Source organism: Canis aureus, chromosome 7, assembly GCF_053574225.1.
Source record: "Canis aureus isolate CA01 chromosome 7, VMU_Caureus_v.1.0, whole genome shotgun sequence".
NCBI classification, from domain to species: domain Eukaryota; kingdom Metazoa; phylum Chordata; class Mammalia; order Carnivora; family Canidae; genus Canis; species Canis aureus.
This window is the reverse complement of record NC_135617.1, coordinates 68,832,875-68,852,996: the sequence shown is the minus strand read 5'-3', so window position 1 is coordinate 68,852,996 and position 20,122 is coordinate 68,832,875. Positions and strand designations below refer to the sequence as shown.

Here is a 20,122-nt window from a genome sequence, read left to right as displayed (position 1 = left end):
CCCCCGGCTCCTCTGAACCCCGCCACCCTCTTTGCTCATCTCTCTCCTTCGCAAGGAGGTGGGGACCCCCCTCCCCACAATGGCCTGGCACGGTCATCTGTCCTGCCTCACCTTCTACAGCTGAGCCTGCCTCCATCCCAGCCAGAACAGGGAGCAGGTTGTTTTGGCAAGAGCTGGAAGGAGCCATCCCTTCCCCCAGACCCTCTGGGCCTGGCCCTGCCCTTCTCTGCTCCTCACCGCCTTCTCTAGGCCACATTCTTCTTCTTCATTGTTTTCTGCCCTACATGTCCCTAGGGGCTGTGCTTGCTCTGGGTCTCTGTCTTATCCCCACACTTGGGGCAGGGAGCCCACCAGGATGGCCTCCTGGAGCATATTTCCCAAGTCTACCCCTTTGCACCCAGTGGGCCCGCAGTGGAAGCCAGTGTGAGACCCAGCCTCTCTGAATTAGTCTTCTCGGTGTCAGAAAGGGGTTGAAAGGACACTCAGAGGCCTGGGGCTTAGCCAGGGGCTGGGGTCCTGGGACAGGCTAGAAGGACACTTTAGCCCTAGGCTGGCCCCTCCTGTGTAGGAGCTCTGGGGGAAAGGAGGCCCCTTATGGGCATCTTAAGTCTTCAAAGTCAAGGTCCTAGGCTCCCCCAGTTTCTCCTACTTGGCTGCCTTCTCAGGAAATAGTCCTCCACCTGCCGGCCACTCAGGCCCAAACCCCAGAGTGTCTCTGACTCCTTCCGTGCCTCACGCTCTCTTTCAAGCCATTAGCAAATCCCATTGGCTCCTGAGTCAGAGTATTTCCAGCCTGCAGCCACTTGTGCCTGCCCCGGTTGCCTTTGGAGCTGGTCTGCTCTCACCTCAAGGACTGCAGGCACCTGCCTGCCGCCTCCTGCCCTCTGCTCCCCCCGTCCTGCCCTCATCACTATCTCCCCGGCAGCCAAGGATCCTTCAAAACCTAAGCCCAGTCACATCCTACCTCTTCTCAAACCCTGCAGCTCACTCTGAGGCAGGAAGTCAGAGGTCTCACTCTGCCCTACAGGCCCCTGTGGGGTCAGCCTCCTGCCCCAGCCTCCCCACCTCAACCTCCCTGACCTGACTCCTTCCTTCTCCCTGTCACTCACTCCCCTCCAGCCACATGGCCCCCTTATTCCTCAACCATGGCAGCCATGCTTCCACCTCAGGGCCTCTGCACGTCAGCTCTGTGAGGGCATGGGGGTTTCTGTCTTACTCACCGTAGCTCAGAGCTGCCCCGCAAGGACCTGGACTGCAGAATAAAACTGGGGCTGGCCTTCTGCGTCTGTGCTGTGATGAAGGGCCTGCTATTGGGCCCTCACAAGGGAAGGGGCGCAGGGCCCCCTGGCTGGACAGTTGCCTCAGGGGCATCAAGCTGGACAGGATGTTGTGCAGAAGCTGCTCCAGCCATCGCCAGGATGTCTCTACCTGGCCAGGAAGGGGAGGAAAGTGAGCTGTATACATTCCACCCCCAGTCCCACTGAAGACAGAGGGTAGCTTCCTTTGGGTGGGAATTCATCCCAAAGTTCTCTGCTGGGGGTGGGGGAGAAGCATGCAGTGCACCCATCGGGAGCTGCCCCTACACAGCAGCAGCCCGATCTGGCCCCCATCCTCCAGGAGGCCATGGACACAGAGGGCTCAGGACAGGACCCACCCTCTCGGGAGCCAGGTATGTGGGATGACTGCTCCCAAGGAGAGAGATGCACCCAGAACACAGAGGATGGGGGCCTGTGTATTGCCAGCTCCCACTCCTGCCTCGTCATCTGTGGTGTTATGGTTTGGGCTTCCCAAGAAGCTGACCCTGAGACAAGGATTTGATTTGGGTGATGGCCCGTGGAAACAATGAGCATGTGTAGGTGAGACAGGGAGCCTGTTGCAAGCAGTCCTGCTGGGGACCTCTGGGAGGCACTGGAGGACCCACCCTGGGCTCAGCCCACCGGGAGGGGCTGCTGGAGTGTGTATGCACCATATGCCCCCGTTGCTTGAAGGCCGCTCCTGACCTCCTCAACCTGCCTGGTGTCCCCCTAACTCTTGTCACTACCGCCTAGCGAGCAAGATGATATGTATTCACTTCTGGGCCTTCCGCCTGGCACGGGTAAAGGCTCCATGGGAGGCCAGCCTCATTCCCTGTGAAGCCTGCTACACGGCACGGACACCAGCACTGTCCTAGGGCTCCCTGGAGATGGACAGGCCGCTGGATGAGATGTTTCCTCATCCACTTGGCCTGGGACCCTGGCAGGGTGCAGGGTGGGGCCACCTTTAGTGATGATTTTCTGGAGGAGAGAGAGAGAGAGAGTGTCTGGGGCTGGTGGAAGAGGGAGAGAATAGGGAGGGTAAAGGCCAAAGGTCAGAGTCTAGGGAGGAGGGGAGGAGAGGACAGGGTGGCTGAGGTGGAGTGGCTTTGATCACTGGCTTTAACCATATTCTGCCGAGGATGATCCTACCTGGTCCCCCGGACCCCGGGCCTCTCTGGGGCCCTCCAGCCTCAATGCAGATCCAGGCTCTGCCTCTCAGTTTCCCCATTTGTGTTTCCATCCCCTTTCTTCCACCCTACCTTGGGACTCATTTCTGAAGGGAGGGCCCCTTGGGGACTGCCCCATGGGCCTTACCTTAGAGGAGATGGAGGATGTGAGGCCTGGGTTTTATATCCAGAGAGAAGGCAAGAGGAAGCCAGGCCTGGACTCTTCTCACAGGGCACCTGGAGACCTGGGGGTCCCAGATGAGGCCCAACAGTCATGGAAGGGACTCTCAACTCAGGTGGCCAGCACAGAACACAGGATGGCATGAACCACGGGCATTTATTTCCCACAGTCTCAGAGCCTGGAAGCCCAAGATCAAGGTATCAGCGTACTGGGTTCCAGGGAAGGCCTTTCCTCCTGGCTTGCAGATGGTTGCCGTCTTGCCCTGTCCTCACACCGACTTCTCTCAATGCAGGCACAGAGGGAGACAGTGAGCATCTCTCTTCCTCCACCAGTCCTATTCGATGGGGACTCCACCCTTCTGACTTCATGTACCTTTAATCACCTCCTAAAAGCCCTGTTTCCAAACCACAGTCACATTGGGGAGGGGATAAATATTAGCACATGAATATAGTGGGGATGCAAGTCAGTCTTTAGCAAAGGTCTCTGGGGGGCATTAGCTCAAATTGAGGGGGGGATGTGAAGCCCTCCAGGGAGATGAGCGTCTCCTGCTTTGAAAGCTCTGCAGCTGTAGAAGCACAGGTAATAACATCTCTGATAATAATACCAATAGTTAACATGGGGCCTCCTGCACCAGGGCACTCATTGCACAAAAACCCCATGGGGTAGCCATTGTCCTCACCTCCATTTTGCTGATGGGGAAACTGAGGCACAGAGAGTTTAAGCAGCTTACCAAGGTCACACAGCTGGCAAACGGCAGAGCTGGGGTTTGAACTCAGTTGATCTGTCTGGCCCCACAGGCAGCGCTCTCAACTACTGTGCTAACATAGCAGGATTTTCTCTGCTTGTCGAGAGGGAACCAGCAAGATGTGGTGGTTTGTGGCAGGTGTGATTAAGAACTGCACCAGGGCATAGGGGTGAAGTAGGTGAGGGCTGGGGTATTCAGAGAAGGCTTCTTGGAGGAAGTGGGACTGAGTGGGCCCTTGGAAGGGAAGCAGGGTTATTTTATTTTGGGAGAGACAGTGATGGGAGGCAGTGATGGCATGCACCCCGGGCAGGGGGAAGGTGTGAACGAAGGAGCAGAGGCTGGAATGAACACAGGGTGGGGAGGAGGAGCGGAGGATGGCACCTCACAGCTGACCCCAATCCTTCCTGCTGCATCTTGCTCTTCTGGCAGCTCCCTGTGTGGCCCCACGTCAGGCGCGATGAGCGGGTCCACCTCAGGGTATCGGGTCCACCTCAGGGTATCGGGAGGAGCAGGGCTGCCGCTGGGAATGTGTGCGGGAACTGAGACCCACTCCGGGTGAGGGGGAGGCGGCTCAAGCATCCCGTGGCCCCGTCCAGGTTTGAGCTGAGCCGCTCCCTTGGGAGAGTGTCTTAGGCAGGAGGGCCAGGGTGACACCCATGGGGCGGGGGGTGCTGGCTCTGCACTGGGCACCTGGTGGGGGGCAGGAGAAGGATGCACCCCTGGGCCTGGATCTGACTCTGTGTCCTCCCTGCTGTGTGACCTTGGACAAGTCATTTAACCTCTCTGCGTCTCAGAGAAGATGGGAGTCACTGCCCATCTCAGTGGGCTGCCGTGAGGATTGGGGGTGAAGGGTAGGAAGAGGCTGGCATATTGCAGGTACTCAACTGTCATAGCTGATATAGGGGGAGAGTGAAGAGAGGGTACTAGAACAGCCTCTTTTGTATGATGCGGATCCCCGAGGAGGGAGGGTACCACCTTAGGGCAGAATCGTCACTGGGATCCGGGAGGAAGAGACCCTGGAACTGGACCCTGAGGGTTGGCCAAGAGGAGAGGAAGGGGGGATGCCAGGAGAAGTGGGCGGCCTGAGAACAGAGGACAGGTGGGATCTGGAAGCCTTGTGAGATTCTGGCTTTTGGTTGTATCACCATCATTATCAACATTTCTTGAGTACCTACTGTGCGCCGTATTTGCTTCTGAGGTATAGAATTCAGTATTTCTGCTATTTAATGAATGAATGTTCCAGAAGGTGCTTGGCATTTATTCATTCATTCAACAGAAACATATCACACACTTAACTATGTGCCAGGCACTGCTCTGGATGCTGGAAATACAGCAGAGAACCAGACAGACAAAATTTACTGACCTTAGCAAGCTGACATTTCAGTGAGAGAGGAAGACACAAACAGGATGAGCACTCTAATGTTGGGAGCCTGGCATATGGTAGCACATGCTGTGGAGATTACTAAAGCAAGGACAGGGAGACAGGAGAGTGCTAGGGGTGGGAAAAGAGTGTCAAGTGAGATGGTGGGAGGTCAGGACATTTGAGCAAACATGGAAATCTGGGGCTGGGGGCATTCCTAGCAAGTGCAAAGGCCCTGGGGTTAGAGCAGCAAGGAGGTTGGTGGAGCTGGAGGAGATGCAGGGCCTCCTGGGAAAGAATTAGACTTTTACTTGGAGGAAATGGGGAGTCACGGGAGGATGCCGAGTAGGGCAGTGGTGGGGTCTGACTTAGGAATTACTAAAGTCCCCTGGCTGTTGCAGTGGGGAACAGACTGGAGTGGGCGCAGGGGTGAGGGACACAAGGTCAGAGGCAGGCAAGCCAGTAAAGAGGGCACTGAGGAGAGTGATGGGGCTGGGACCAGTGTGATTGAGAGCAGGGCCCGGGATCTGCTGATGCGTTGGGTGGTGGCGGGAAGAGAAATGGGCTGGGGTGACTTTGAGGCCTGTGGTTGTTAGTGACCTCTGATGCACGAGTCCACATGGTGCCTTTGTCCACAGCAGGCCTACTCTCTCTGGGCTCATGCTCTTAATCCTCTGACCCTTCTTCACTCCAGGGTGAACAGGCCCCAGCCCTCCAGGGGCTTTCAGAGGCAGCTGACTAGAAGCCTGGGGCCCTAAGGGGGACACCTTTCACCCTGGGGCTCCTTTCTCTCTATAGAGTAAAGGTCAAGGCCAGCATGCAAACTTCACACTTCCATAAATGGTCTGTATTTTTCAATAAGAGTTTCCTACCCTTTTACCATTTGAGTGTCACATGAGACTGAAATATTGTTTCCCATCGGAGGAGTTAGAAAACCAGGACACTGTCACAGGACTTGATTGGGATTCCACCAGGAAGTGGTAGGGCTGGAGCAGAGCCCATGCCCCCTGGTCAGCCCACTGAGGGCTGTACTATCTTTGTGGGCAAGAGAGACCTGGCTCCTTCCCTGGCTGTACAAAAATAGCACCCCACCCCGCCCCACGTGGCGCCGCCATGGGCCTGCCACCCCCACTACAGCAATGGTGACAAATCAATAATGAGAGGTGACAAGCTCTTTCGGTCATGTCCCAGCCTCTGGATGCTCTCTCCGATAATGTGGGGGTGATAGTAGCACCTGCCGTAGTGGCTTGCTTGCAGGATTTGATGAATTAAGACACATGAACAGTCCTTGGCACCAAGTATGTGCTCCATAAATGCCAGTTGTTATTATCAATGATAAAGGGCTTGTAGGGCCGCAATTGCTTTACAACCACCAGGAAAAAAAAGTCTGATGGGCATCGTGCCCATTCAATGGGTTCTGCTAAGAGTGCATCAGGCTTGCCCATGGGCATGATCGATGCTGGCCACACCAGCTTCCTGACTCTGAGAGATGCAGTGTTTTCAGTGACGGCAGCTCCTGACCACCATTCAGGAAGACCATGGCATTTGCCAGAGTTAAGCCTCCCACTTGCGCCCAGGGTGGGGTGTGAGGCTGATTTGCAGGAGGTGGGTGCAGGGTGTCTCGCCAGGCAGTGCTGGGGGCCTGCCCCCTCCTGCATCCTCTCCCCAGTGCTGCCTGCCTGTCTCCCCGAGCCTGCCTCTGTGCGGGTCCAGCCTGGCCCCTCACCGCTTCATCCAGGCCTCACGTTGGGTCGTACCATCCTCATTTCACAGCGAGGCCTGACAAAGTCATGTGAATTGCCTGAGGTCACACCGCAGTTTGGTGACACAGCAGGGACCCCCAAGGCTAGAACTACACATGCTAACTCAGCTGGGAGCCCTGAGACCCATGACTTACCTGCACTGAGGGAGGGGCCCCAGCAAATCCACTCTCCTGCCCCTGGGCCCGGACAGAGTAGAGATTGGTCTCTGCCCTCGTGCATTCCCATCCCATCTGACATGCCAGGTCTTTGCAGAGCTGTCCCCTTCCTCTGTGTGTCTGGTACACTCTGGGTCCTGGCTGAGCTCCCTCAGCTCCCTTCCAATGCAGGCCAGAAGGTTTTCTTTTTTTTTTTTAAGATTTTATTTATTTATCCATGAGAGACATACAGAGAGAGGCAGAGACACAGGCAGAGGGAGAAGCAGGCTCCATGCCAGGAGCCCGATGTGGGACTCGATCCCGGGACTCCTGGGACCCTAGCCAAAGGCAGACACTCAACCACTAAGTCACCCAAGTGCCCTGGGCCAGAGGGTTTTTAAAAATATGCAATTTATGCATACAAAGCACAATTTAAAAGGCATAAAGGACCTGCAGATGCCAGATGCCTACTCTCCTTCCCATCACATTCCCCAGCCAACTAGTTCCCTGAAGGCAACCACCACTACCAGCTTTCCAGAAGTGTTCCCTGTCTGTATTTTTCCCCCCATACAAATGGAAGCATCCACAGCCTCGCTCTTCTGCACCCTGCTCCTTTTGTCTTAGTGGCATGGCTTGGGGAGGGTTCGGTTCAGGACCAGAGCATTCTGTTATGTGTCTGCACCATAATCTCCTTAGGCAGTCCCCTGGCTGGGAAGCAGGGATGTTTCCAGCCTTTGGCTTTTGCAAGCAGTGCTGCAGCAAATGGAATTAGGCAGCATCGCCCTGTGGCTGGAAGGTGAATTCCTAGGAGTGGCATTGCTTGGGTGAGGGAGGCATGCCTCTGTCATGGGGAGAGAAGATGCCCCCTGCCCCCTCTGATCCAGGCTGGTCAAGTCACTTCCCCACTACCTGGGTGGGTTCGACCTTTGCTCTCATGAGGGCATGTCCCTACCCTCCTCCCCTTCCTGCCCCCACTGCTAGCCTGATGACAACTGAGCATTATTTGAATCCCCAAAGAGCACGGTTCTGTATGATTTCAAGGATTCTAGAGAGGGCTCTGGTCCCAGAGATACTTAATCTAACCTGGCTGAAAGTCCTTCATTAAATATCCCTGCCTTTCACTTTCCTATATCTATGTGCACTGCTCTTTATGAAGTGAACGCTGCTTTGTAGGTGAAAAGTGCCAAATTCAGAAAAATAAAAATCCAGACTTGTTTCTTTGTCCCTTGATGCCGCCCTTCCTCCCACCCACCCCCACTGTGCATGAGTTTGTGGGAAGGTTGGTCTGAGGCTTTGTGAAGGGGAGTGGAACAAAATATATTTAGAGCCTGGGAGGAGCAAAGAGGAGGCAGTACTGGGTTATTACTGGGAGTAGGGCAGTAGCCCCTGGACAGACAGGGAGACTGAAGCCAGGGAAGGCAGGGATGTCCTTGACCAAGGATCCTCACGTGGCGATGCCACCTGCCCTGAGCCTGAAGGTGAGCTGCCATAGGGGCTGGGCATCCCCGGGACCCCCAGGTGGGTGTGAACTTCGCAGAGGCCAACCCTCCCCCAGTATCCTCACAGGAGAAGGTTCTTTTTTAATTTTTATTTTTATTTTAAAGATTTCATTTATTTATTCATGAGAGACACAGAGAGAGAGAGAGAGAGAGGCAGAGACACCGGCAGAGGGAGAAGCAGGCTCTATGCAGGGAGCCCGACATGGAACTCGATCCTGTGTCTCCAGGACCATGCCCTGGGCTGAAGGTGGTGCTAAACCACGGAGCCACTCGGGCTGCCCCTCCTCTGGAGAGGGCTCATAGTCCCTGAGCAGTGCAGATGCAGGGAGGCATCCCTTGGGCATCCCCTGCCCTGAGGCTGGCAGCTCCTCATGGGATCATTCCTGCCCTGGCCTCCCTGCCCCTTTGAAGACCAGGTCCCTGGCCCTCTGGGTCCTGTCTCCTGAGCCATTCTTGCATGGGTTGGCAGCACAGGGTGGGAGCACGGGGAAGGGCAGCATCCCAGCCCTGGGGCAGCACATGGCCCAGATTGGACAGCCTTGATGCCTGCCGACAGATCCAGGCCACACACAGCCACCCCAGTGCTCACACAGATCACAGTGGTCTGACCTGTAGGCCAGGAAGCTGCATGTTTGGGACTCTTAAAGAGACATGTAAGTGGCTGATGGAGGCTTTTGAGGCCTGGCACCGGGGCAGGCAAAAGGGCATTTACAGGGACCCAGCCTGGGCCAGAGATGGGAGGCGGGCCCTGCTGCCGGCTTCCCAGGGAGCTCAGGTCCAGGTTCCGGGTGGGGGACTTGAGGCTCTAGGGGCTGAGACCAGGGACTCTGTTGGGTGGGAGAGCTAAGGAGGGTATATTTGGTGCAAGGGTTCAGGTGGATCAGGGTGGGGGCAGTGCTAAGGGGGGCAGATTGAGAACCAGCTGGGGTCACGGAGCCTCAGTGGGCCCTACAGGATGCCAGGTCCTGGGGAGGGGAGGCAGGACGTGCATAAAGATTCGCCTGATTGCTGCCTTCGAGGAGCTGTGTGTGTTTCTGAGGCCAACTGCAGGTTTATATAAAGAAATATGTAAGTGTATGGTTCTGACTTTTAACTTTGAGTCCAGGAGCACAAAAACAGTTGTGGGTGCCATGGTTCTGGCAGTTGGGGCTGGCTTCTGAAAAGAGCTGCCACACTGGAGCTGAAGAATGGATCTGGGGGAGAGGATATGGAGTGAAGGGAGGCAAGATGGGGGGTCTACACAAGGGGTGCTACGAGGTTACTCTTGGGGTTACTGTAAGGATGGGGAGCCTGTCCCCCAGCAGGAAGTCCCCATCCCCATGCAAGGCTCAAGCCTGTGGAGCCCTCATCCCCACAGCAGGTTTGGGCCTCAGGCCTGGAATGGGCTACATGGGGCACTTCCCCTCTCCAGGGATCTCTCTTTACCTTCCCAGCGCATGAGCAGCCCAGCCTGCTGACCACCACTGCACACCCACCTGTCCCCCCACGGCTACACCATGTCTGGCTCCTACGACGAGGCCTCGCTAGCTCCGGAGGAGACCACTGACAGCTTCTGGGAGGTGAGGCTTTGACGCTCCCCAGTCCTGGAGACCAGATGGCCTGGCCCTGTGGCAGCCAGGCTCCCACCCACCCACAACCTTGCTCCCCAGCCCCTCGGGTCCCTCCAAATTCCTTGGCGTTCAACAGGCAGCCGTAGCCATGAAGTGGGGGTAAAAACCACTGCCCACCAAGCCCAGAGCCCCTCTGCCCCACAGCTGCCCCTGGAGAGATCTGCCGCATTTTGTGAGGTGGAACAGGCTCCTCCTGACTGGCTGCTCTAGGGAATCTCACTCAGACCCTGACCTTGAGGAAGGCAGGTGCAGGGCTTCACAGCTTACACAGCCTTTCACTGCGGCTCCCCACCCCCTACCCTGTAGCGTGAATTCCAGAAGCCCCACAGCAACAAAGAGGTGGAGACCAGAGGAGAAGCCAGCATTTCAGGCGGCTCCCAAACTATCTGAGACCAAGGAATAACATGTTTTCGATCGGCTTCCTAAACCCAAAGCAAAAACTGCCAAGCCTGTATTAATAAGTGTTTAATGAGATGTCTACAAAACATAATATTATGTCAAGAAGCTGCAGCTCAGCTCAACACTTACATGACTCTATAAATATAATACGTTTAGCTGCAAGAACAAGATGAATAATTCATTCAAGTCTGGGTCCAAATTATAAAAATCTTGCACTTTGTGGCAGCGAGAAAATTATGTGGCAAGCCAGGTGAGGGAGTGTATAGGCCGTGAGGTTTGGCGCAGGGTGCTGAGCAACCCCCCCAAAGTGAGAGGAGGAGGGGCCCCCAGCGCGTTCCGGGGCGGCGAGGCGGTGAGGAGGGGGAAGGAGGGCGCGGCGGCGCCCCCTGCAGGACGCGGCGTCCCGGGCGGGCGGGGGCGCGGGCCGCGGGGAGCCCGCGGGAGTCGTGCTCGCTCCTTGGCCGCCAGGTGGGGAACTACAAGCGGACGGTGAAGCGCATCGACGACGGCCACCGCCTGTGTAACGACCTGATGAACTGCGTGCAGGAGCGCGCCAAGATCGAGAAGGCGTACGCACAGCAGCTCACCGACTGGGCCAAGCGCTGGCGCCAGCTCATCGAGAAAGGTGCTCCCATGCCCACCCCGGGCGCGCTGCCCACGGTCTGGGGCCCCAGGGATGCACCTGCAGCCCCGGCGCCGGCCCCACACTGCGCCCTGACCCTCCCAGACCAAGCCAGGTCTCCCTGTGCCTGTTCTACTCGACTTTGTACGATTTTAGGTTGGATTAAAAAGACAGAACAAAACCAGACCTTTTTATTTCCAAATACTTTTAACTTCTTAGAGAAAAGATGCAAGAATCAGAGAGAGAACTATGTAGTCTTCACCCAGGTTCACCAGTTAACGCTTTACCACATTGTATTCTCAGTCCCTCTTTCTTTCTCTGATGCATTTTTTTTTAACTGTTTACGTGGGAGACATGCCACTCTACCCTAAATCCTTCATATATCTCCCAAGAATAAGAACGTTTGCTTACATAACCATAGTTCAACGATCAAATTCAGGACATTTAATATGACTCATATGCAAATTTTATTATAGCAATTGTTTGTGCTGGTCCAGAAGCCAATCCAGAATCACATCCTGCATTTAGTTATCCTGTGTATAGAGTCCTTTAATCTGGAACACTTTCAGGTTAGGGTTTACAGGTATTTGTTAATTTTTTTTTTCTTCCATGAGACCCTAAATCCCATGAGGGCAGGGACTAAACCTGTACTCCCCAGCATTGTGCCTGGCACAGAGTTGATCCCCAATATACAGATGAACAAACAAACGACTGTGGAATGTCTGGTTCCAGTGGCCTCCCGGCATCAGTCACCAGCTGCTTCTTCAGTTTTATACTCAGTCAACATTCCTGAAGCACTGGCTGTGTGCCAGGTGCTGTGCTGGGCTTGTGAGAGCTTGCCGGGTCCAGGCTGCCCCCCACCATGGGGCTCACCAGCTGGCTGGGGAGATAGGGAGTAGAGAGAGGCAGATGCTGTATGAAGGATTCAGTGAGGGTGAGGGCTGCAGGCTGCAGGGTGTGAGAACAGAGCAGTCAGAGAAAGCTTCCTGGAGGAGGTACATGGGCCCTGAAAGATGGATAAAACAATAAAGAGAGCAGGGGAGGGCATTTCTGTGCATGTGGCATGGACGGGGAAAGCCTCAGAGAAAGGAGGCATGAGAGAGGCCTCTGAGCAGGGGGTGATGAGGGCATCGTGATCCTGTGACATTTCCTCAGGGCCACAGTATGGCAGCCTGGAGAGGGCCTGGGGTGCCATCATGACAGAGGCGGACAAGGTGAGCGAACTGCACCAGGAAGTAAAGAACAATCTGCTGAATGAGGACCTGGAGAAGGTCAAGAACTGGCAAAAGGATGCCTATCACAAGCAGATCATGGGCGGCTTCAAGGAGACCAAGGAGGCTGAAGACGGCTTCCGCAAGGCCCAGAAGCCCTGGGCCAAGAAGATGAAGGAGGTGCCCAGGGGTGGCTGCTGCGGTTGGGGTGAGGGTGGGCAGCTGAGCTCAGAGGGGCAGTCTGATTGGAGAGGGTGGGCGGTACCTCACCCGCCGGGATTGTGCCTGCCGGGGATCAGCATTGCCTAGATGGCAGAAATAGCCACAGATGGGGCGGGCATCACGGTGCCCAATGGGAGGGTGTCCCTAGAGGCAGCAGGCAGTGCCGTGCAGGGAAACATCCACAGATGGGTGGGCACTGCTCCCAAATACCTGGAGCAAGGGCCCACATCCCTTCTGCCTCTTTAGGACATGTGCTCCCCAGCCCCCGGCAGGTGGGAGGGCTTGACGAGTGACCGCATCTGTTCCTGATTATAAGTAGGAGCTCTACCTCCTGTTCCCTCCGGCCCACAGTTAGAGGCAGCGAAGAAGGCCTACCATCTGGCCTGCAAGGAGGAGAAGCTGGCCATGACACGGGAGATGAACAGCAAGACGGAGCAGTCAGTGACGCCCGAGCAGCAGAAGAAGCTGCAGGACAAAGTGGACAAGTGCAAGCAGGATGTCCAGAAGGTGCCCCAGGGCTGGGGTCTGAGAGCTGCTGGGAGTGGGTGGGGGCTGGGAGCCGTGTGCCTGGGCCTCACCCTTCCTTCGCCCTGGTGCCTGTAGACGCAGGAGAAGTATGAGAAGGTGCTGGATGACGTGGGCAAGACCACACCCCAGTACATGGAGGGCATGGAGCAGGTGTTCGAACAGTGCCAGCAGTTTGAGGAAAAGCGGCTGGTCTTCCTCAAGGAGGTGCTGCTGGACATCAAACGTCACCTAAACCTAGCTGAGAATAGCAGGTAGCTGGGAGTGGCAGCATGGGGGGCACGGGCACAGAGGGCAGGGGGTGGAAGTGGTGTGCAAGGCCCCCTGGGCCCGATGTCGCTGGGACAGGAGGGGTGGGCAGAGCTGCAAGGGCCAAGAAGGAAGAGGCTCCACAGCCTGGCTGCCGGGGAAACATGCCTGGATGGATGGGTGAGTGGCTGAGGTGGGGATAAGAACCTCCTGGTGTGTCCGGGGCTGCCCACTCAGGGATCGCTCCTTGGCCAGCCCACCTTCTACCTAGCTGGCCCTGAATGGGCTCCCTCTGGCCCTCAGCGAGGATGAGAAGGGACCATGGTGCATCTTGCCCCCCAACTCCCCATCTCCCCCATGCACAGCTATGTCCATGTGTATCGGGAGCTGGAGCAGGCTATCCGGGGGGCCGATGCCCAGGATGACCTCAGGTGGTTCCGCAGCACCAGCGGCCCTGGTATGCCCATGAACTGGCCCCAGTTTGAGGTGAGGAAGTGTGGGGATGGGGAAGGGAAGTCGGAAAAGGCTGGAAGGGACCTCAGGGGTCTCCCTGCCTCACTGCTCCCCTGGTACCCACCAGGAGTGGAACCCAGACCTTCCTCACACTGCCACCAAGAAAGAGAAACAGCCCAAGAAGGCAGAGGGGGTGACGCTGACCAATGCCACTGGAGTGGTGGAGACCACATCCCAGGCTGGGGACCGTGGCAGGTGAGTGCCTCCTGCAGAACTTCATGAGGGGGCTGGAGGGGCCCACATACTGGGGCAGATGAGTTTTACCTCAGGAGACAAGAAATGGTCTGAATCACAGGAATCACATGCTCCTCTCAAAGATAGTGGTAGGTCATCCTTTGAGAGCTCCTACTACGTGCCAGGCACTGCTGTAAGCCCTTTCCATATATTAACTCCTGGAAGCCTCCCAACACTGAGAAGTGTGTAGAGAGTCCCCTTCTGCAGATGGAGAAACTGAAGCCCAGAGAGATTAAGTGACTTACCCAAGGCCACACAGCTAGTTAGTAAGCCTCAGAGCTGGGATATGATGTCCAAAAGGTCAAGCTCCTGGGACACCTAGGTGGCTCAGTGGTTGAGCGCCTCCCTTGGGCCCAGGCTGTGATCCTGGAGTCCCAGAGTCGAGTCCCACATTGGGCTCCCTGCATGGAGGGAGCTTGCTTCTTCCCCTGTGGTGTCTCTGCCTCTGTCTGTGTCTCTCATGGATAAATAAAAATAAAATCTTAAAAAACAAAACAAGACAAAAAAAGGTCAAGCTCCTTATCCACTTGCTGCCCTTCTCAGATGAAGGGTCAGATGTTCTCAGGGGTCCCATGCAGTGCCCCCTCACTCAAGGGCTGGGTAATAATGCTAATAGTCCTGCCTCATATTTATCAAAAGAGCTGTCAATGAGCGTCACTGGACCGGGACCCCCTCTTACGAGGCCCATCCCTACACCAGCCTTGGTGGAATTTGGGGCCAGAGCCCTGGTGGGCAGGACGGGGCAGCCCTAGAGACGAGGGGAGGGGCAGTTTATGCGGGGTCCTCTCATTGCGTCCCAGCGTTAGCAGCTACGACCGGGGCCAGCCTTATGCCACCGAGTGGTCAGATGACGAGAGTGGGAACCCATTTGGGGGCAATGAGGCCAACGGGGGCTCCAACCCCTTCGAGGACGACGCCAAGGGAGTGCGTGTGCGGGCGCTCTACGACTACGACGGCCAGGAGCAGGATGAGCTCAGCTTCAAGGCTGGTACGGGCCGGGGCGGAGGGCAGGGGGTGCCGGGATTGGGCGGGAGTGCGGCTGGGGCCTGCCAAGCCTGGCTGGATCCCGAGACGGGGCCTGGGCTCTGGGGGGCAGGGCCGAGACCCAGTTCAGGTGTCTGGCTGGGGGCCGCACGTGGGTGTCGGGATGTGGCTGGGGCTGGGCTCCAGAGCGGGCTTTGGAACAGTGATGGGAGGGCAGTGGGATGGCCCAGAATAACCAGTTTTAGAGAGCTCACCTAGCATTGTGGGGGTGGGGGTGGCTCTCTCTGAGCCCCTGTCGATGAGCTCCTCTGTGTTCCCTTCCTAGGAGATGAGCTCACCAAGCTGGGCGAGGAGGACGAGCAGGGATGGTGCCGCGGGCGGCTGGACAGTGGGCAGCTGGGCCTCTACCCCGCAAACTACGTGGAGGCCATCTAGCTGCCCTGCTCCTCTCCACACCCCCCTCACCCCTCGTCCACTGCCTCCCCTCCCTTCTCTCTCGTCCCTCTTCCCTCGCCATAGAGTTCCAGACATATTTTCCGATCAAGCTTTTATTTTTTTAAAAGTCAAAACAGAACAAAACAAAAAATACAGAGACAGAAGCATTTGCAGGGCCGCCTGGAGGCCAGGGTGGTGGGACTCAGGGTGATGGCCCCAGGGTAGGTGAGGGTCTTAGTACTTAGCCCAACAGAGACATTACTTCTGCTCTTCAGATCCCACCAAAGAGTCTCCTGAGCCCTGAGGGATGTCTCCTGGACCCGCACTCCCCAGACTACACTTCCCAACCCCAGGCTGCCAGCACCTGTTCCCCATCCTCTCCTCGGGGCCTGCTTTCCCCGACCTCTTCCTTCTGTCCCGCCATGCTCCTCTCCCTCCACCACCCTACTGTCAAAGGCCTCCCCTTCAGACCCCAGAGAAGGGGGCCCTCCCAGTCTTCAGTCTTCCACTTTGCCCTGGGGAGTACCCTTCTTCCCCTGGCCTCACCCCTAAGGACTGGTGGGCCTGGAGGAGGAACAGTCGCTGTCTTCTCCCATAGCCATGTCCTGGGGTCCCTAGATGCCCCCAGACATGACGGGGTGAGCTGGAGTTGGTGACAGTGTCACTGGGGTATAGAAGGATGAGTGTAGGGGGGCCAGGCCCTCAGCAACCCCAGCACCAGGCTCAGCTATGGCACCAAGACCCGGTTGGGGCGCTTCTTTCCAGCTGTTGGCGATTTGGGCACAGGCTCTTGCTTGGAGCCATACCCTTCAGTGACTTGCAGAAACCCTGCCCCTCTCTCCTAAGTCCTCAGGCAGGGGGAGAGGCCTCACAGCCCAGGGCAAAGCCAGCAACTGTAGCAGCCTCCTCCCGTTCCCTGGGGAGAAGGGCACCTTGCCCAACCACCCCTGTCCCTCCCTGTGCACCCCCTCCTTGTGAATCTTCCTAGATTCACTAAGTTCAGCCAGCACCCCTCCCCCCCGCCAACTCGCCCTTTTGCCAGACAGCCTTGTGGCCTCCCATCCCTCTCTCTCCTTCTCTGGCCTTCCCGAGAAGATGCTGCAGGGTCCAAGGGATTTTCCAGCCTGGGACCACTAGGAACACAGTAGCACCAAGGGGAAAGATGTGGCTTTGGCAAGAAGGAGGCTCCCAGGCTCTCCGGAGCAGGACAGTCACAGTGTCTTTCTTCCTTGTCCCGTCCTCAACTGGTCCTTGCCCCTGGAGCAGCATTCCCCCTGCTGGCAGCCCCTCCGTATCTCTAGGCCTGGGTCTCAAAGGACTTTTTGGGAGGTGGGGGGTGGGGGTAGAGGAGGCAAAGGACCTGCCCAGAGTCAGTGTTTCCTGTGGTTGGTGAAGGAAAGCAGGGTTGGGTTACCAAGTATTAGTACCAGGTACCAGCTTCTCCCACACATGTGGGCACAGGGGCTTGAAGCAGACCAGACCAGGGCAGGACAAAAACCTCAAGGCAGCCGGGGTGGGGGGTGGGGGGGTGGCTGGAAGAGGAGTCTCTCGGAAACCTCTGGGACTTCTTGTAGCACCAGGAGAGCTTCTGAGCCTCAGGGCTGCAGACACCCCACCCCCTTCTACAGCACCTGGCGCCCGGGTGATACCCCAGCCTTCTGGCACCCCTCAGTCCTTCTGCTCCGGCTGCTTCTGCCATCAGTCCACTTTCAGGTGGTGGACCCCAGCCTCCAGGCCCTGACCCTGTTGGCGTGTGCACGGAGGATCCCGGCAGACTCTGCAGAGCTCCCTGAGGGTCAGGAGAGTTGGAGGGTGGAGGTGATGACACCCCCAGGGACAGGTGGACTCCCATTTCTTGCTACTGTCTGCTCTCTGGGCGTCTGCTGCAGCCTGAGATGTGCCCTAGGCCCCTCAGAGCCCAAAGCAGGATTTCGGAAGCCCTCTGCCCATCTGACTCCAGACCAAAAGCCTCTTCAGCCTCTCCTTCGGGTGGGAGTTGGGGTTGGGAGTCTTTGCCCTTCACCATGGACCCTTGGAAGGCAGGAAGCTGGCACATCTGCACCTTGGGGCCTGGGCTCCCTTTGTCTGTGCCAGTGGCTTTCAAGCACCTGGGGAGGGCCTGGGGTCCCTGCTGGATCCCAGGCCTGTCTCCCTCAGCACTCCAGCTGCCCTTTCTGGGGCAGGGACTTGAGATCCCATTCTTTCTGAGCAACCACCTCCATGGCCCAATTTGGGACCACTCTCTCTTAGTCCCCTGGCTCCTCAGGACCCCGGAGTGGGAGGCTCTCCCACCTGGCCGTCCCCCCCACCCCGAGCTCTAGGGGCCTAGCCCCACCCGTCAGTGCTGGTGTCAGGGCACTCACCACCAAGCGTGGGGGCCGCACCCCTCACCGTGCCCACCATCTCTTGTAGCCCCTACCTGCACCCTCAATGCTGCACGGGCCCGCCCCTTGGGGCTCGGCAACTAATGTGTTTTGTCCCCAGTTAATCACCATTCTACAGCCTGGCTCTGCAAGGGGCTGGGGCTGCCCCGCCGCCCGCCATCTGCTGCCCTAGGCTTCCTGACTCCATTCGTCCAACACTTGTGACACTCCGAGAAGTGCTGTGGTCTCAGCAATGCACCTGTTTTGTACATGATTGTGTAATTTAAAGGTATATAAATACAAATATATATATATATATCAGTTGTGATCGTATGACTGTGGATAAAATCCAGAACTGTGTCAACCTAGTGGGACGTGGTGTTCTTGAGTCTTGTGTGTCTCTCGAACTCTCTGAAACTTGTTTGTACTTGGGGGGCCTGTCAAGGAGGGGGTGCCCAGCATACTGTGTGCCGTCCTGGCTGACCACTGATGGGCAGGAGGACTGAGGGCTGGCCCCCCAACCTTCCAGGGCCCTGGGCTGTCTGCACAGGGTGGTAGGTGACAGATGAGGCTTCTGACGCTGTGGCCCTAGGGTCCTGGGTGCCCAGAGATGAGCACTGATCAAGATTGCTGGGGCTCCAAACTCACAGTTCAAGGGTGACCCCTACATAGGTTTGTATTTATTTATTTATAGCGGGGGTGGGGGGGGCACTGAACCAGGAAGCTTTATTTTAATTTATTTTTAAAAAATATTTTATTGATTATTTATTTGAGAGAAAGCCGGGGGTGGGGGCAGGGTGAGGCCAGATGGAGCAGAGGGAGAGGGACAAACAGACTTCCCACTGAGTGCAGAGCCTGACATGGGGCTCGATCCCACGACCCTGAGATCATGACCAGAGCTGAAATCAAGAGTAGGATGCTTAACCCGACTGAGCCACACAGGCACCTCAGGTTTTAGTTTTTAAAGCAAAATTGTAAAAGTGACTGCTGAGGCCTGTGGCTCCAGTTATTCACTGTCCCAGGGCTCCCTGTGGTGTGGCATCAGGTCATGGCCCATTTTCCTGTATCCTGCCTGTCCTCTGACAGCATTTCTGTGTGGGAACCCTGGGAGGGCTCCCCCAGGAGGATTGCTCAAGGTGGGTGGGCAGGACCGAGGTCCTGGGCTCTCAGCTCCATTACCCACCCTCCACTCGCAGGTAGGTCTCCTCTGGGTTAGGCAGGAGTCCCAGGTCTGGGCCAGTTCTGCCACCAGTTCGCTGCATCCCCACCTGCACCCCAGCCTCAGCTTCCCCCAGTCAGGTCAGATATCTTTCTGAGGCCCCTCTGGCCCTGGCAGCCTGGTGGGGCCCAACACAAAGCCATTATTGGAGGCACATGTACCGCAGCCCCCAAGCCCTGGCAGCTTGGGGCCTCAGGCCAGGGAGGAAAGGTCAAGGTGGGGGTTGATCTGTTCACCACCTTGTGTCCTTTATCCCCCACATCCACCTCCAGTGACAAGCCCCTGGTTTTAGCCACACAGAAGACCCTTCAAATAAAGACAAAGGGTGGCCTGGTCTTATTTGTGCAGGCTTTTCTGTGCGGTTGTGGGGAGCCCTGCAGGCACTGTCCTGGGAGGAGGGCCAGGAAACACCTGGGCAGGATGGAGTTCCGATGGGCAGGTGTGTGGAGGAGGAAGAGGACTCTGGAGTTGATGTCAGTGCACGAGGTGTCACTGGAGGGGTGTGTGCCTGCCAAGGGGATGTGTGCCTCGTGGCAGATCCACGCAGCAAGGAGCTGCCTCACTCCTCTCCAGAGCACCTTTTCTGGGAGTAGCTCCAGCTCCCCACTCCTAGCCACTAATCCTCCGTCCTCTGCTCCCTCCTCGCCCCAGCCTGAGACCCCAAGCTGCTCCAGGCCCAGGTCCAGCTGGGGACATGCAAGCAGGTGGCTCCAGGGACTCAACTGGGGGCAGGCCAGGAAGGCGGGAGACAAAACCAGTTTAGCAGAGTAGAGCTGAGTTCTGGCCAGGGTCCCAATTGGGCCCCCTCCCTAGAAGGAGGCAGGCAGCCAGCCCCCCCACCCCCTCCACCCCCCTGGCAGAGGCACAGGCCTGGGGCAGGGCCCCCTCCTCCTGCCAGTCCAGTCCCAACTGACAGATGCCAAGGTGGTGTTTGCTCACTGCCAGGAGTAAACTTTCTTTTGGAGACAATAAAATTGCTGAGGGCAGAAGGCAGCAGTCTAGGGTAGCATTTAACCCTCCATGGTCTGGGCCACTCTGGCTGCCTCCCAATCCCGTCTCCTGGAGCCTGGCATCAGAAGTGGACGGTTATGGAGGCTAGAGCTGCTCACCAGCCACAAAACAAGGGGAGTGGAGGGGCAGAGAGAGCACTGTCCCTGCAGGTTCAGCTCCTGGTTCTGCCACTGATTGGCTGTGTGACTCTGAGTAAGTCATTTAACTGTTCTGAGCCTTAGTTTCATTGTCTGCAGAATAGGGGAGTAACCCCTACCTCACAGTTTTGCTGGAAAGGTTCATGACAAAAAAAGCGGTGGAGGCACCTAGCACATAGTCGGTCCTCAGGACGCGGAAGCTGGCTGAACAAATCTGAAGAAGCTGAGATGGTTGCTGGTGGGCC

The 20,122-nt window shown here is 56.9% G+C and overlaps 1 protein-coding gene across 7 annotated transcripts in view; it reads left to right on the top strand.

Annotated features, from left to right (window-relative positions):
- The window catches only part of PACSIN1 (protein kinase C and casein kinase substrate in neurons 1), a 57,678-nt gene extending 39,800 nt beyond the window's left edge, over window positions 1-17,878 (top strand). For 4 of the 7 annotated variants that reach the window (XM_077904361.1, XM_077904366.1, XM_077904360.1 and 1 more), the window contains 9 exons: window positions 9,577-9,702; window positions 10,621-10,777; window positions 11,930-12,165; window positions 12,559-12,714; window positions 12,811-12,986; window positions 13,347-13,467; window positions 13,562-13,689; window positions 14,529-14,716; window positions 15,038-17,878. In XM_077904361.1, the coding sequence (XP_077760487.1) occupies window positions 9,640-9,702; window positions 10,621-10,777; window positions 11,930-12,165; window positions 12,559-12,714; window positions 12,811-12,986; window positions 13,347-13,467; window positions 13,562-13,689; window positions 14,529-14,716; window positions 15,038-15,147 (1,335 nt within the window). In that variant the 5' untranslated portion in view covers window positions 9,577-9,639 and the 3' untranslated portion in view covers window positions 15,148-17,878. Of the gene's footprint in view, window positions 1-7,966; window positions 8,123-9,554; window positions 9,703-10,620; window positions 10,778-11,929; window positions 12,166-12,558; window positions 12,715-12,810; window positions 12,987-13,346; window positions 13,468-13,561; window positions 13,690-14,528; window positions 14,717-15,037 lie in introns of those variants that run through there. The other 3 variants (XM_077904364.1, XM_077904365.1, XM_077904362.1) reach the window with 2 other exon arrangements.
- Window positions 17,879-20,122: the final 2,244 nt, after the last annotated feature.